General features: G+C 47.0%; 1 protein-coding gene across 1 annotated transcript in view; it reads right to left on the bottom strand.

Moving 5' to 3' along the window:
- Positions 1 to 18,454, bottom strand: part of LOC126204311 (uncharacterized) — a 135,336-nt gene that overhangs the window by 86,910 nt on the left and 29,972 nt on the right. Inside the window, exon 2 of the mRNA XM_049938696.1 lies at positions 3,142 to 3,237. Coding sequence (XP_049794653.1) covers positions 3,142 to 3,237 — 96 coding nt within the window. The remainder of the gene's footprint in view (positions 1 to 3,141; positions 3,238 to 18,454) is intronic.

Below are 18,454 nucleotides of genomic sequence, written 5' to 3'. Positions count from 1 at the left end.
TAACGCCTGCCCCCTCACTGTCAACCAGATGAAGGCTATGCTTAAGCGCTTTGATTCGGAAACACTGCAACATTCTCCGTGTAGCCCGCATCTTTCACAGTGTGATTTTGACATCTTTGTCGACCTGAAGAAAGATATGCGTGGGCGTCTGTTTCAGTCCGGCGAGTACGTGCAAGAGTCGGTGTGTTTCTGGATCCGTCAGCAGCCGACCGCGTTCCACGAAACATGAAACAGTGGGAAAAATGTCATAGTGCGAGCGGTGATTACTTTTGAATGGAACCACTGAATGGCCCCATTGTGGCGGGTATTCGGTTTTCATTTGACATCCTCTCGTATTTTGTTTCGAAAGCTTATTTTAAACTTGTTATTGTGACTTTTGGATGAAATCAGTTCACACTAAAATTTCTTGTAGACCGTTTCACGAGATATACGTGCTCTGTTCAAAAACTCCCGGAACTTTTGTAATTTCGCGCCAATTGTGTGTTGGAGTGAAATGCGGTTGGTATCCCTGCACACGCCTGTGTTTAGTGTGTAACTTCCGGAAGTTTCGATGTTGTATGTCTGTTAGTTATTGTTCAATGCTGTATCGAGTAGAACGTTGTGTCGCACAGTTTGCGATTTTTTATATGGCAGAGTTAGAGGAAGAACGCGACTGCATTAAATTTTGCGCGAAACTGAAAAAAACCTTTACAGAGACACACCAAATGACGCAGGAAGCCTAGAGTGATGAGTGCTTAAGCCGTACTCGGTCTTACGAATGGTTCACGCGGTTTAAAAATGGCCGGACGGAAGTTAAAAATGACACTCGTTCATGACGCCCTTCGACATCTACCGACGACGTCCATATCAGGAACGTCAACGAAATTGTGCGTGCCCATCGAAGACTAGCTATCCGAGAGATTTCAGAAGAATGTAACATTTCAGTTGGATCAAGTCATGAAATCCTGACACAACATCGTGTTGCCGCCAAGCTCGTCCTACGGCTCATGAGTCACGACCGGAAAGACATTCGCTTCGCAATCTGTGAAGAGCTTTTGGATCGCACAAATGAGAACTAGATGTTCCTTATGAGACGTGGATCTACGGTTATGATGTTGAGACTAAAGTTCAGTGTTCACAGTGGGTCGGGAAATGTTCTCCAAGACCAAAAAAAGCTCATCAGGTCAGGTCAAATGTCAAAGCTTTGACTTTGAAGGATTAGTTCATTATGAATTCGTGCCACAGGGACAAACTATTAATCGATGGTACTATCGGGATGTGTTGCGACATCTTCGAGTAAATGTGAGAAGGAAACGGTCAGAGATGTGGCGAGAAAATTCGTGGTTCTTGCATAGCGATACCGATCCGCACATTTATCCCTGTTGGTGCGTGACTATTGCACAGAAAACGAAATCACTGTGCTGCCTCATCCTCTGTACTCTGCAGACATGGCTCCTGCTGCCATTTTTTTTATTTCCAAAGTTGAATACCCTGTTGAAAGCAAGAAGATTTGCAACGATAGCCGAGATACAAGAAAATTCGCAGACGGCGCTTCGCGCGATCCAGCACGAGGCGTACCAAGACTACTTCCGGAAGTGAAACGGCGTTGGGAGTGGTGTATCAATTGTGGAGGTAAGTACTTCGAAGAAGACCATGCACAATAAGTAAAAGGTAAGCGTGGAAAAAATTTTGTGAACAAAGTTCCGGAATTTTTTCTACAGTCCTCGTATAATACGAATAGAAAGAAAAACGCTTTAGTTCTGACTGTAAGTAAAATATTTTCCCTATTACGATTGTAAGTATCCAGTTGATATAGACTTTTTCAGAATTCAATCCAAGGACTCCAAGGACAACGCTGCATAGCAGAGAAATACTATTCGTTGTTTGCTGAAACCACCGATATTGTTCTTGTTTCGCTACCATTATCAACAAAAGCCTTTTATCTAAATATTGCACTAGAGTAATGTGAGATTGTTCTATGGACTGAACAAGTAAAATTGTCAGTTGAATAATTATTTATTTACAATGAAAATCAAAATGTCTTGTGCTGTTCACATTGCGCACCGCACAAAACATAAGTAGTTTTTGTTTGGGCATATACCACCCGCATACAGCGAGTAGTTGCATCGATGAACATTAGATATTTTCAGTATATAGATGAAGATGTAGATGTACGACAAAACTGGGCGTCGCCCAACCGAAGACTAAGCGTACACGGTACAAAATACAAAACTGATTTATTTGTAATGAGACTGCAGGTAACATTAGATTGAGAGAGGACGCAACTGTCTACATACACACTTTGCAAACCGTTGTGAAATACATGCCGAAGGGTCTTTTCCTCGCATGACAGTTTCTTTCCGTCCTTTTCTCATATGGAGCACAGGAATAATGATTACTCTAATCTTTTCTCCGCGACGCCTACAGCAGTGATATCATACGGTGCTGTAATATAATCCTAGGTTATTCGCATAATACTGGTTCTTGAAACTTTGTAATTAAGCTTTTTCTGGAGAGTTTCCATATATTTTCAAGCAATACCCAATCCAAATTTTTCAGCATTTGATTCACAATCTCCTGTGAGCCCAAAAAACTTGTGACCATTCGTGCGCCCTTCCCTGTATACGTTCAATATCCACTATCAGTCTCATTTGGTTCGGGTCGCACACTAGTACAGGCCGCGCAAGTAGTTTGTAAGCATCTTCCTAGCACCATACCAAGGAACGGATTTTGCTACGTGCTTTATCTATAACCGAGCCTATGTTGTTGGCATTTCAGAACCTTGCAAACTGCTTCTCTCATGTATTTATATGAGTTGACTGATTCCATCTGTGACTCATCCATATTGTAGTGGTAGGATACTTACTATATTGTTTTGTTTAGCGGAGTGTATAATTTTACATTTCTAAACATTTTAAGCGAGCTCCCAACCTTTGCACCACTTTTAAATCTTATCAAGATCTGATCGGATACTTGTGCAGCTATTTCTCGATAGTACTTTATCACAGATAACAGCATCAGCTGGGAAACTTTGACGTTGCTATTAATATTGTCTGGAAGGTCATTAACATACAACCTGAACAACAAGGGACGCAGCTAGCGGTTTAACGTGTGATTCTTTTCCGAGGGAGGGTACGACATGCTGACGCAGGAGCGGCTCACCTCGCAGCAGCAGCGGCAGAGACGCCTGCAGGGCGCGCTGGAGGCACTCGTCCAGGTCTGGGCTGTCGCGCCGGCACTTGGGCACCGCCACTGTCCCTGCAACAAAACACAGCGTGCCAATACTCGTCCTCCGGCCTTCTCAGCCTACTCCCAGTTGTCGTTTGAACACGTTTCCTGTACGTAGAGTTTGAAAGACAACCAGCTGCAAAGGTATGAACTGACAAAGTGAAGTGAAGATCTAACCAGAGTCGCAGCACCGTCATGTTTACTACATCTGGTTGAAATATACTTACGACCGTCAGGACTCGAGATTTACAGATACGCGGCAGAGCTCGATACGGTATCACGGCTGCCAGAACAGTCACGTGATATTTGACTCTTTCCTACGAACTAGCCTCAAGAACGAGCTATAGGTCTGCTTGGAATTTTGACCGAAAAGCACAGGAGGAAACACCACTAAATCTACTACCATACAAACTACTGTTGCATCTGAACACATTTGAGACAAAAGTTCTCGTACAGTAAGTCTAGATATGCAGTATGCGCTGCGTTAACACATAAAATCCCTCTTATTTCCTGAATGGTTCAAGGTATAAAACGAGGTTTCCAGTAAATGATAATACGTAGGGGAGAACGTAATTTTGTTGCAGAGGTAATACTCTTAACTTTTGTATCAACTAAGACGTGGAAGCTAGTATCGTTTTTAAAATGCAGCGGTATACTTTTTTAACGGCATTCATAGTTCCTGATCCTGTAGAGATAGAAACAGCGATACAGAAGTGTCGATGTAGAAAAACTGCGCAGTAGTATCCGCGACGTATTAAAATTGAAAGGCAAGGCAGTTCTCGTGCCTACTTCCATCATTATATAGGATGTATCAAAAAAATTATCCTATTTTTGAAAAAATCATAACTATTATGTTGTTTGAGATATGTGTGTGAACAACGTGCTGTTGGAAAGAGCAAACTCTCGAGATTTACACGGTTCCCGCTAGGTAGCGGGAGTGTGCACCCACTTCAGTTCTAGTAAAAATGGTGTCGGCATAACAGAAAGCGTTTTGTGTTCTATCTTTTGCGCGGTGGGAATCAGTAATAGCTGTTCAGCGTAACTTTTGTACTAGGTATGGTGTGGATCCTCCTACAGCACAGGGCATTAGACTATGGCATGAACAACTCCGAAAAAATGGCTCTGAGCACTAAACATCTGAGATCAGTCTCCTAGAACTTAGAACTACTGAAACCTAACTAACCTAAGGACATCACACAGATCCATGCCTGAGGCACGAATCCAACCTGCGACCGTAGCGGTCGCGCGGATCCAGGCTGATGCGCCGAGAACCGATTGGCCACACCGACCTGCGAACAATTCGGAGAAACACGGTTTGTGTAAAGGCAAATCGCCCTGCCGTCGTCGAGTGTCTGACACAGACTTCGAACACATCTGCCATAATGAGATTTTCACTCTGCAGCGAAGTGTGCGCTTCTCTCCGCAATATCTTTTCTTCCTGGAGTGCTAGTTCTGCATGGTTCGCAGGAGAGCTTCTGTGAAGTTTGGAAAATAGGAGAAGAGGTACTGGCGGAAGTAAAGCTGTGAGGACGGGGTGTAAGTAATGCTTGGGTAGCTCAGATGGTAGAGCACTTGCCCGTGAAAGGTAAAGGTCCCGAGTTGAGTCTCGGTCCGGCACAGAGTTTTAATCTGCCAGGAAATTTCACATCTGCCTTGGTTTCACAGAGAGTGCGCAGAAATCCGTTCGTCGTGCAGCTCGACAGCTCATCGTGGCTCCGATGTCCGTCTGGCGTGTGTTGTGTCGACCTTTACACACGAAAATATACAAAGTTCTGCTACTGCAAGATCTTTGTGGAGGTGACAAATATCAACGTGTGGATGATGAAAGTTTTCTTCCACTCTTAGCGTTTGGCGACAAGGCAACATTCCATTTAAATGGAAAGGTGAACCGTCATAATGTGAGGATATGGCGTACGAAATAACCACATGAAGTTGTACAACAACAGAGGGTCTCTCCATTTTTATTTGCCGAGAACACTGTTACAGAAAGCACATATCTCGATATGCATGAGAACTTTCTTTTCCCACAGATGGAGACTGACTTGAACGATTTCTACATCTACATCTACATTCATACTCCGCAAGCCACCCAACGGTGTGTGGCGGAGGGCACTTTACGTGCCACTGTCATTACCTCCCTTTCCTGTTCCAGTCGCGTATGGTTCGCGGGAAGAACGACTGTCTGAAAGCCTCCGTGCGCGCTCTAATCTCTCTAATTTTACATTCGTGATCTCCTCGGGAGGTATAAGTAGGGGGAAGCAATATACTCGATACCTCATCCAGAAACGCACCCTCTCGAAACCTGGCGAGCAAGCTACACCGCGATGCAGAGCGCCTCTCTTGCAGAGTCTGCCACTTGAGTTTGCTAAACATCTCCGTAACGCTATCACGGTTACCAAATAACCCTGTGACGAAACGAGCCGCTCTTCTTTGGATCTTCTCTATCTCCTCCGTCAACCCGATCTGGTACGGATCCCACACTGATGAGCAATACTCAAGTATAGGTCGAACAAGTGTTTTGTAAGCCACCTCCTTTGTTGATGGACTACATTTTCTAAGCACTCTCCCAATGAATCTCAACCTGGCACCTGCCTTACCAACAATTAATTTTATATGATCATTCCACTTCAAATCGTTCCGCACGCATACTCCCAGATATTTTACAGAAGTAACTGCTACCAATTTTTGTTCCGCTATCATATAATCATACAATAAAGGATCCTTCTTTCTATGTATTCGCAATATATTACATTTGTCTATGTTAAGGGACAGTTGCCACTCCCTGCACCAAGTGCCTATCCGCTGCAGATCTTCCTGCATGTCGCTACAATTTTCTAATGCTGCAACTTCTCTGTATACTACAGCATCATCCGCGAAAAGCCGCATGGAACTTCCGACACTATCTACTAGGTCATTTATATATATTGTGAAAAGCAATGGTCCAATAACACTCCCCTGTGGCACGCCAGAGGTTACCTTAACGTCTGTAGATGTCTCTCCATTGATAACAACATGCTGTGTTCTGTTTGCTAAAAACTCTTCAATCCAGCCAAACAGCTGGTCTGATATTCCGTAGGCTCTTACTTTGTTTATCAGGCGACAGTGCGGAACTGTATCGAACGCCTTCCGGAAGTCAAGAAAAATAGCATCTACCTGGGAGCTTGTATCTAATATTTTCTGGGTCTCATGAACAAATAACGCGAGTTGGGTCTCACACGATCGCTGTTTCCGGAATCCATGTTGATTCCTACATAGTAGATTCTGGGTTTCCAAAAACGACATGATACTCGAGCAAAAAACATGTTCTAAAATTCTACAACAGATCGACGTCAGAGATATAGGTCTATAGTTTTGCGCATCTGCTCGACGACCCTTCTTGAAGACTGGGACTACCTGTGCTCTTTTCCAATCATTTGGAACCCTCCGTTCCTCTAGAGACTTGCGGTACACGGCTGTTAGAAGGGGGGCAAGTTCTTTCGCGTACTCTGTGTAGAATCGAATTGGTATCCCGTCAGGTCCAGTGGACTTTCCTCTGTTGAGTGATTTCAGTTGCTTTTCTATTCCTTGGACACTTATTTCGATGTCAGCCATTTTTTCGTTTGTGCGAGGATTTAGAGAAGGAACTGCAGTGCGGTCTTCCTCTGTGAAACAGCTTTGGAAAAAGGTGTTTAGTATTTCAGCTTTACGCGTGTCGTCCTCTGTTTCAATGCCATCATCATCCCGGAGTATCTGGATATGCTGTTTCGAGCCACTTACTGATTTAACGTAAGACCAGAACTTCCTAGGATTTTCTGTCAAGTCTGTACATAGAATTTTACTTTCGAATTCACTGAACGCTTCACGCATAGCACTCCTCACGCTTGCTTTGACATCGTTTAGCTTCTGTTTGTCTGAGAGGTTTTGGCTGCGTTTAAACTTGGAGTGAAGCTCTCTTTGCTTTCGCAGTAGTTTCCTAACTTTGTTGTTGTACCACGGTGGGTTTTTCCCGTCCCTCACAGTTTTACTCGGCACGTACCTGTCTAAAACGCATTTTACGATTGCCTTGAACTTTTTCCATAAACACTCAACATTGTCAGTGTCGGAACAGAAATTTTCGTTTTGATCTGTTAGGTAGTCCGAAATCTGCCTTCTATTATTCTTGCTAAACAGATAAACCTTCCTCCCTTTTTTTATATTCCTATTAACTTTCATATTCAGGGATGCTACAACGGCCTTATGATCACTGATTCCCTGTTCTGCACTTACGGAGTCGAAAAGTTCGGGTCTATTTGTTATCAGTAGGTCCAAGATGTTATCTCCACGAGTCGGTTCTCTGTTTAATTGCTCGAGGTAATTTTCGGATAGTGCACTCAGTATAATGTCACTCGATGCTCTGTCCCTACCACCCGTCCTAAACATCTGAGTGTCCCAGTCTATATCTGGTAAATTGAAATCTCCACCTAAGACTATAACATGCTGAGGAAATTTATGTGAAATGTATTCCAAATTTTCTCTCAGTTGTTCTGCCACTAACGCTGCTGAGTCGGGAGGTCGGTAAAAGGAGCCAATTATTAACCCAGCTCGGTTGTTGAGTGTAACCTCCACCCATAATAATTCACAGGAACTATCCACTTCTACTTCACTACAGGATAAACTACTACTAACAGCGACGAACACTCCACCACCGGTTGCATGCAATCTATCCTTCCTAAACACCGTCTGTACCTTTGTAAAAATTTCGGCAGAATTTATCTCTGGCTTAAGCCAGCTCTCTGTACCTATAACGATTTCAGCTTCGGTGCTTTCTATCAGCGATTGAAGTTCCGGTACTTTACCAACGCAGCTTCGACAGTTTACAATTACAATACCGATTGCTGCTTGGTCCCCGCATGTCCTGACTTTGCTCCGCACCCTTTGAGGCTGTTGCCCTTTCTGTACTTGCCCGAGGCCATCTAACCTAAAAAACCGCCCAGTCCACGCCACACAACCCCTGCTACCCGTGTAGCCGCTTGCTGCGTGTAGTGGACTCCTGACCTATCCAGCGGAACCCGAAACCCCACCACCCTATGGCGCAAGTCGAGGAATCTGCAGCCCACATGGTCGCAGAACCGTCTCAGCCTCTGATTCAGACCCTCCACTCGGCTCTGTACCAAAGGTCCGCAGTCAGTCCTATCGACGATGCTGCAGATGGTGAGCTCTGCTTTCATCCCGCTAGCGAGACTGGCAGTCTTCACCAAATCAGATAGCCGCCGGAAGCCAGACAGGATTTCCTCCGATCCATAGCGACACACATCATTGGTGCCGACATGAGCGACCACCTGCAGATGGGTGCACCCTGTACCCTTCATGGCATCCGGAAGGACCCTTTCCACATCTGGAATGACTCCCCCCGGTATGCACACGGAGTGCACATTGGTTTTCTTCCCCTCTCTTGCTGCCATTTCCCTAAGGGGCCCCATTACGCACCTGACGTTGGAGCTCCCAACTACCAGTAAGCCCACCTTCATTTGTCAACAGGATGAGGCGCCGCCGCACTGTCATTTGCAAGTGCGGGAATTTATAAAACAAATGATTACTGAAGGATGGATCGATAGTACTGGACCAAATGATTTAGCCTTACATTACTGGATTCCAAGGTCACAGGATCTGATTATATATGAATGTTACCTGTGGGGGTTTGTAAAAGACCCTGCTGATGCGCCTTCGTTACCAACAACAATAAATGAAATGAGACATCGCATAACACCAGCTGTGGAAGCCGTAACTCAAGACATGCTCTCTGCAGTGTGGAACCAATTCGAATACCGCATTGACGTATGCCGTGCATCTGTAGGGGGGCATACTGAACACCTATGAAAAGGCATTAAAAAAAAAAACTTTTTGAGTTTCCCGTTCATCAGAAAACATAATTCGTTGTATTTGTTTATTACTTTCAGAAATATAGACGTGCCAAATCGGATGATTCTTTTTGATACACCCTGTGTATACCGAGATCGTAAGCCTGCGGTATTAAGATAACACGTATTTTTCTTGGCTCAATGTTATGCAACATAGATATTGGTAAATTTTATAAATTAAACTGTATACTAAATTCTAGCATATCAGAAGGCGTTTTATGTGTACATAAACCTGTTTAAGTGGAAACAAGCAAACGGCCGAAATGCTTGTTACAACGGCGGAGCCTGACATGAGATCCACACTTGGTGCCGTTTCCACCACAGCAGGCGCATCCAGCTGTCTTGCCTTTAAATTATAGCACATTTCAAATGCACTTTTGTGAAAAGTTTCAGCACGGACACGTTTACAATCACTGTCACTCATTTCGCATTTTCAAATACCGTTGAAGTAGCACATTATTCAATTAAAAAAATTAAACTTACTTCATTATTTTGGTTGATACATAACTTAAAGGCTTTAAACATGTAATAAAATACGTGCCCATTTATGTGTTGTGTTGGCAGAAGAGCCAACACCGTGTTACTAGTGGAGGCCGAAATGCACCGCGTTTTAGCTCACGCAGCCTGGCGTGAGGAGGGAAGAACTATACTGACGTGAGGTCTGGAACATGACAAGGAGTTAGAATTACGAAAGTGGACGTAATTAGTTTGATACTTAACATTAATCCATTAATGATGAACGACGCTCTTGACGGTACATGATTCACAATATTATCTGTTCAGAATACATTCTCATACATAGTAACTGAATATGGCGCCTTGCTAGGTCGTAGCAAATGACGTAGGCGAAGGCTGTGCTAAACTGTCGTCTCTGCATATGAGAGCGTATGTAGGCAGTGAACCATCGCTAGCAAAGTCGGCTGTACAACTGGGGCGAGTTCTAGGGAGTCTCTCTAGACTAGACCTGCCGTGTGGCGGCGCTCGGTCTGCAATCACTGATAGTGGCGACACGCGTGTCCGACGTATACTAACGGACCGCGGCCGATTTAAAGGCTACTACCTAGCAAGTGTGGTGTCTGGCGGTGACACCACATTATGTACCATAATTTTCTGAAAACGTCGTTTCGTTATGCTGAACCGTTCACCAAATAAAAAGAATAGTAGTAGTAGTAGAGGGGTTTTGTGGGCGCACGACAGCAAGGTCTTCAGCGCCCGTTCAGTATCCTAGTGTGACGGGTGTCAAGAAAAAACAAAAAGCTCAGAACATTTACATAAAACGGAACATAAAACACGAGGAACAATCATTGGAAAATAGTGCTCACCCACACTGAAGCGTGGGATGAAGCAGGGCGTCAGCAGTAAAACATGGACAACACAGGAAGAAAACAAATAAAAAGAGCATACTTGCATGGATATGGTGTCTGTTCTTTCGGACATGTCCGAAAGAACAGACACCATATCCATATAAATATACAGTTCTGGCAACACCGGCCATGACCTCCGTCTTCTGCGCGGATGCACACATATTCCCCGAACTCCTACGGGACTTGGTAAGAATGTCTTCCACGAGTACTGAGTGTGGTGGGGTGGGACACTACGAGTGTAGTGTGTGGACATACAAGGTGAGAATGTGGGTCTCGCGGGAGGCGTGCTAGAGAGAGTCCCTGCAGTCGAGCTATCCTCTGTGTCCTCGGTTGCTCAGATGTATAGAGCGTCTGCCATGTAAGATCCCGGGTCGGGGCACACATTTACACCTCTCCCCGTTTATATACAGGGTGAGTCGTCTAACGTTACCGCTGGATATATTTCGTAAACCACATCAAAGACTGACGAACCGATTCCACAGACCGAACGTGAGGAGAGGGGCTAGTGTAATTGTTTAATACAAACCATACAAAAATGCACGGAAGTATGTTTTTTAACACAAACCTACGTTTTTTTAAATGGAACCACGTTAGTTTTGTTAGCACATCTGAACATATAAACAAATACGTAATCAGTGCCGTTTGTTGATTTGTAAAATGTTAATTACATCCGGAGATATTGTAACCTAAAGTTGACGCTTGAAACCTCCGACGTTCAGTTGCGTGTTGTAACAAACACGGGCCACGGTCGGCGAGCAGCATCTGCAGGGACATGCTTACGATGACGACCGTGTTTACGAGTGTGGCTGTAGTGCGCTGTTGTGGTTTGGTCTAGCTGTCGCAGTGTCCGCATGTAGCGCTTGCTGCTATTTTTATTCTGCATTCGTCTCCGCACGCAGACCAACTGTAGTACACCGTGTTACCAGACGTCTGTGATAATGTAGTGGTGTAGGAACTGTGACCATGGTGTATTCGAACTCTGAAAAGGCGAAGATGATACTCATCTATGGCGAGTGTCGACGAAATGCAGCTGAAGCCTGCAGGTTGTATGCAGAACGGTACCCGGACAGAGAGCATCCAACGTGCCGCACATTGCAAAACATCTACCGCCAACTGTATGCAACAGGTATGGTCGTAGCACGCAAACGGGTCCGTAACAGGCCCGTCACAGGAGAAGCGGGTGCAGTTGGTGTGTTAGCTACTGTTGCCACGAACCCACACATGAGTAGACGGGACATTGCGAGAGCCGGTGGACTGAGTCAAAGTAGTGTCATGCGCATACTGCATCGTCACCGCTTTCACCCGTTTCATGTGTCGCTACATCAGCAATTACATGGTGATGACTTTAATCATCGAGTGCAATTCTGTCAATGGGCATTAACAGAGAATGCGTTGCAGTTCTACCTGTTTACCGATGAAGCGGGTTTCACAAACCACGGGGCAGTGAATCTACGGAACATGCATTACTGGTCCGTGGACAATCCTCGCTGGCTCAGACAGGTAGAGCGACAGCGACCGTGGACTGTAAATGTATGGTGTGGAATCATTGGCGACCACCTCATTGGTCCTCACTTCATTGCAGGGGACCAAACAGCTGCAACATACATCGCGTTTCTACAGAAAGATCTGCCAACGTTGCTCGAAAATGTCCCACTGGAAACGCGTCGACGTATGTGGTATCAGCATGACGGTGCACCTGCACATTCCGCAATTAACACTAGGCTGACCCTTGACAGGATGTTCGACGGGCGTTTCATAGGACGTGGAGGACGCATAAATTGGCCAGCCCGTTCTCCTGATCTTACACCTCTGGACTTCTTTCTGTGGGGTACGTTAAAGGAGAATGTGTACCGTGATGTGCCTACGACCCCAGAGGATATGAAACAACGTATTGTGGCAGCCTGTGGCGACATTACACCAGATATACTGCGGCGTGTACGACATTCATTACGCCAGAGATTGCAATTGTGTGCAGCAAATGATGGCCACCACATTGAACATCTATTGGACTGACATGTCGGGACACACTCTATTCCACTCCGTAATTGAAAACGGAAACCACGTGTGTACGTGTACCTCACCCCTCATGGTAATGTACATGTGCGTCAGTGAAAAAGACCAATAAAAAGGTGTTAGCATGTGGACGTAATGTGCTGTTCCAGTCACTTCTGTACCTAAGGTCCATCACCGTTCCCTTTGGATCCCTACGTAATTCGCTGCTCTCCGGTGCACACGATCGAACAGCGCCCCCAGGGGCTCAGCACTCATTTGCTGGGTACGGGCTTGGCGACCCCGGGGTTCCTGAGCTGGGGACTGGTAAGCGCCGCCAGTCCCCTGTCACCGTAACCTCTGAGCATACTTCAGCGACCACCGTGCGGCGCGGCGGTGGAACGTTGTGTGTCTCAGGGAATGGGGATCTTGGCTTGACCGCCCGGATCGCGAGGATGGCATAAACCTCTATAAAAAAACCCTCAATCTCAAGGTGTGCTGCGCGCCGATGAGATGCATGGCTGTTGAGGTGGAACAGTCGATAGCGGGCAACCTCTGGGGAACCTGCCGCACCTCAGTTGTATAAGGCTTACCTAGGCACGCGGGGCTCTGTCTAGGTGGACTTGTAGTTCCCTAGCTGCTCGTGGGACCGAGATGGATCCTTCGAAATCTTCTTTTCTTCCTCCCAGCGGAAAGGGTGGGCCGCTGGAAGGTTCTAACACCCAGTCTCTTAAGAGGGCCCGTGCAGTCAGTCCCCCTGACTCCGGCGCTTCTTTACAAAGTCCAGTCTTAGGTAACAGAATGCATTCTTGTGATCCGAATGTGTTTCTCATTGTGAAACGGAAGGAGGGTAGTTTCGAGAAGGTTTCGCCCTTCTATATACAAAAGGGGTTGGAGGGAATCTGTGGCTCCTTAAAATCGGTGAAGCGCTTACGTAATGGGACCTTGCTAGTGGAAACTTCCACTTCCCAGAAAGCGACTAAACTTCAGTCTGCTAAATGCCTTGGAGAGTATGCCATAGACACTGAACTGCACGGCACCTTGAACTACAGCAAAGGTGTTGTGACGTGCCGGGATCTAGTTGACATTCCCAAGGAAGAACTGCAACGTGAGTGGGCTCCGGCAGGTATCGTTGATGTTCAACATATCATGAGGAGGGTTGATGGCAATCTTGTCAAATCCGACTCCTTTATTCTAACCTTCAGTAGCACGAAACTTCCTGAACATGTGAAAGCTGGCTTTCTTCGCCTTAGTGTGAGGCCTTATTTCCCGACCCCAATGCGCTGTTTCAAATGCCAGCGTTTTGGGCATACCACCTTAGGATGCAAAGGCGACGCGACTTGTGGCAACTGTGGTAAAGCTGCTCATGACGGAGTTGGTTGCTCCTCTCCAGCCAAATGTATCAATTGCTCTGGGAACCACCCTGTTTGGAGTAGGGACTGCCGAATATTTTTAGAGGAACGCAGAGGTGGTGAGTGTTGGCACTAATACATGCAGCTGTCAGTGCACTTGCAACGCAGCCAGTGTTTCAGAGCCAGTAGCCCCTATTCGAATGGCAGACAAAGGTACAGTGGCGAACTTGGGCCAGCCCCTGACGCCTCCAACAGCTGAGGATGTTCTGAAGCCCAGTACAGCCATTACCACTCCCACATCAGCTCCCCCAAAGCCCACCAAACCGCAGAAAGCTCCCATACAGCAGCAACAGCGGGTCAAATCCCGTAGTAAACCGTCTGACCATGCAGATGTGGTTTTCCGTGAGGCTTCCTCTGACTCTTCCCCAGAGTTGATGGAATCCGATGTATGTGTGGGGAAATCATCTCGCCCCACGCCTGCCCCTCCACCTGCTGCAGTCTCCCCGCCCCGTCGGAGAGACAGGATGAAGGTGCTACCCCCATCATAGATGGCTCCCATACTTCAGTGGAACTTGCAAGGGTTCAGGACGCATGTGGAGGAACTTCGTCTACTATCGCAAGGTAGACCACTGTGTCTCTGTCTCCAGGAGACGTATTTCCATCCATCATACTCCCCTGAGATACGAGGCTATACACTCCACAAAAAGGACGACCTGCATGGAGAGAGAGCTAGAGGAGGCGTAGGTATTTTTGTCAGGACGGACTACCGCTCCTCGCCTCTCTCACTTACGACGACTTTACAGGCCGTCGCTGTGTCCGTGCACGTGCGTCATCCATTGACTGTCTGTTCACTTTACTTGCCCCCACATGATGCTCTTGATGACGCGGCCCTCACCGACCTTCTTACACAGCTCCCCCAGCCATTCATTATTTGTGGTGATTTTAATGCCCACAATGTGCTTTGGAGCTCTGCAATTACCTGCCCCAGGGGTAGAGCGATTGAGAGGCTTCTCCTGTCCTCCTGTGCCTACTTGCTCAATGGAGGACAGAGTACTCATTTCTGCACGGCGACCGGGTCGTTCTCTGCCATTGATCTCGCGCTTTGCTCTACAGCTCTTGCCGCCAGTGCTCACTGGGAAGTGGTTGCTGACTTGCACGGCAGTGATCATTTCCCAATCTGGATTCACCTGCCAGATGGCGTGGGGCCCGAAAGGAGACCACCACAATGGGTGCTCAGTGGAGCTGACTGGACACTTTATAGCCAGTTGGCCCAATTCGAACACTGTGCGAATGTTGAGGTGTGGGTGGATCATATTACCAAAACGGTCCACCACGCCGCTGCAGCATCCATTCCACAGTCCACAGGCCACCGGAAAAGGCCACCTGTGCCTTGGTGGAGTGACGAATGCCGCTCTGCAATCAGGACCAGGCGTGCGGCTCTGCGGCGGTTCAAGTGTCGGCCGACTGCTGAGAATCTTGCAGCCTTTCGGGTGGCGAGGGCAAGATGTCGCCGCATTATTCGTGAGAGCATGAAGAGGTCGTGGCAGCAGTTCCTGAACACCATTAATCGTTCCACCAAAAGTTCCATTGTGTGGGAGACCATCAGGAGAATTTCTGGCAGAGGAGGGAGGTGCCCCATAGCTGCTGTAATGAATAACGGCACTCTCCACACAGATCCGCGAGACATTGCCCAGACTATGGCAGCATATTTTGCGACAGTTACTGCCACAACCAGTCAGGATCCAGGTTTCCAGCGCCATAGAGCGGTTGCTGAGAGGTGTAGACTGAACTTCCAGTCCACCTCTCATGAAGTTTACAACTGCCCTTTTTCTATGTGGGAGCTGGATTCTGCATTGTCTGGAGCTCGTGACACATCCCCTGGTCACGACAGGATCCATTACAGTATGCTATGGCACCTCACAATGCGCAACAGAGAACTCCTCCTCGCACTTTTTAATGACATTTGGGCGTCGGGTCACTTTCCTGACGCGTGGCGTGAGGCAGTTTTAATCCCTTTTTTAAAACCTGGGAAAGACCGCACGAGCCCAAGTAGCTACAGTAGTATTGCCCTCACTAGTTGCATAGGGAAGACCTTGGAGCGGATGGTCAACCGCCGCCTTGTCTGGATGTTAGAATCCCGGCAACTCCTTAGTCGCTTTCAGTGTGGGTTCAGGAGGTTTCGTTCCACCTTCGATGACCTTGCCCTCCTGGAGGCGGCTATACAACAAGCTTTCCTACGCCGTCATCACCTTATAGGTGTCTTTTTCGACATCGAGAAGGCCTACGATACCACTTGGAGGCGTCTCATCCTGGAGCAGCTTCACCAATGGGGTTTTCGTGGTTGTCTTCCTCTTTTTATTCAGTCTTTCCTCTCGCCACGATATTTTAGATACCGAATTGGTGACGTCCTGTCTGATCGATTTGAGCAGGAGAATGGTGTCCCTCAGGGTAGCGTTTTAAGTGTGACTCTCTTTGCCATCGCTATTAATAGCATTACGTCCATAGTGAAAAGTCCTGTCCAGTGTTCTTTGTTTGTGGATGATTTCTCTTTGTTCTGCTCTTCTTCAAGCCTTGCAACGACAACTCGTCAGTTGCAACTTACGATTAGGCGTTTGGATGACTGGGCGCTGAAGAGTGGATTTAAGTTTTCCACCGAGAAGTCTGTATGTGTTCTTTTTAACCGTTCTCGTTCGATTTTCACCTTTCCTGAGTTGCGCTTGAGGGACACTATTCTGTCTTTTAAAGACACGGTGAGATTTCTGGGGCTCATTTTTGACTCGAGGCTCACGTGGTTACCTCATCTTAAAGACCTGAAACGGCGGTCGCTTCAGGCTTTAAGTATTTTAAAATGTCTTAGCCACAGTACATGGGGAGTTGACAGGACTTGTCTGCTCCAGTTTTACAGGGCGTTTGTGCGATCTCGGCTCGATTATGGGTGCACGGTGTATGGGTCCGCGAGGCCTTCTTACTTAAAGATTTTGGACGTTGTCCACCATATGCGGCGACGGCTACTTACGGTCCGCCAGGCGTATAAAACTTTGTCCACACCATACACCCCTGCATACCATACCGTTGCTCAGCCTCCTCTGGCACGGTTATTTCATAACCGGCAACGTGCGACGCAGCCCTATGGGATTCGCGCACAGGATTGCCTCGCTGCAATGTCTATGGCTGGGCTTCGTGTTTTACGTCGAGGTTAGAGCAGATCTCCACCTTGGCTCCTCCGAAGACCCAAACTTATTTTAGATTTGACTCGTTTTAAGAAGGATGGCACGCCAGATTTTACATTCCAGTCACTGTTTTTTCACATTTTAGATGTGCATCACGGTTTCACTGTCGTTTACACTGATGGCTCCAAACAGGAGAATTTCCTTGGCTGTTCTGCGGTGTTCCCTGATAATGTTACCCGGATTCGCCTCCCTGCTGAATATACCGTTTTCGCAGCGGAGCTCCACGCGATCCTGAAGGCACTGGGGCAGATGAATCGTGTTCGGGGCGATCGATTTCTTCTCTGCTCCGATTCTCTTAGTGCCTTACAATCACTGCAGAACCTATACCCGACTGAGGAGATGGTCCAGCTGATACATGGCCAACTGTACTTGCTCCAACAGCGGGGTAAAGAGGTATCCTTCTGCTGGGTGCCTGGTCATGTCGGAATATGGGGCAATGAACAGGCTGATCGGGCTGCCAAGGAGGCCTGCAGAGAGCAGGATGTGGTCCAGTGTCCTATCCCCTTGCAGTCAGTCATCGCTGCACTCCACAGGAAGTGCATGGAGTTGTGGGAGGACGAATGGCTGGCGGTGACGGCCAATAAACTGCGGTCGGTAAAGTCAACCACTCGGCCGTGGCGTTCCTCCTGCCGGTTGCTGAGGCGGGAGGAGGTGGCCCTCACACGTCTTCGGATCGGGCACTGTCCTCTGACGCATAGCTATTTATTACGGCGGGAGGATCCTCCGTTTTGTGATGCCTGTGGTGTGCACATCTCTGTCCGGCACATTTTAACAGACTGCATTTTATACCGTGATGCAAGGGCAGAAGCACAAGTTGATGGGGATCTGCCTTGTGTTTTAGCAAACGATGAGACGTGTGTGTCTAGGGTTTTTAAGTTTTGTGATGTGTCTGGACTCTGGCCTAAACTTTTAGGCTGGAGGTTTTAGTGTATTGCAGAGTGGCTGACTCCTCCCTTTTTTTCCTTGCGGTCAGCCAGCCACTTCCATCTCCTACATTGTTTTAGCTCCCTCTCTCATTTTCTTCCTGTGTTGTCCATGTTTTACTGCTGACGCCCTGCTTCATCCCACGCTTCGGTGTGGGTGAGCACATATTTTCCAATGATTGTTCCCCTTGTTTTATGTTCCGTTTTATGTAAATGTTCTGAGCCTTTTTTTTTCTTGACACCCGTCTCACTAGGATACTGAACGGGCGCTGAAGACCTTGCTGTCGTGCGCCCACGAAACCCCTCTACTCTACTCTCTCTACGATCGAACAGCGGAGGAGTGGTACTCAAGCGTCAACTTTAGGTTACAATATCTCCGGATGTAATTAACATTTTACAATGGAACAAACGGCACTGATTACATATTTGTTTATATGTTCAGATGTGCTAACAAAACTAACGGGGTTCCATTTAAAAAAACGTAGGTTTGAGTTAAAAAACATACTTCCGTGC

This window comes from Schistocerca nitens, chromosome 9 (assembly GCF_023898315.1).
Source record: "Schistocerca nitens isolate TAMUIC-IGC-003100 chromosome 9, iqSchNite1.1, whole genome shotgun sequence".
Taxonomy (NCBI): Eukaryota; Metazoa; Arthropoda; class Insecta; order Orthoptera; family Acrididae; genus Schistocerca; species Schistocerca nitens.
This window is presented reverse-complemented; position numbering and strand designations above follow the sequence as displayed.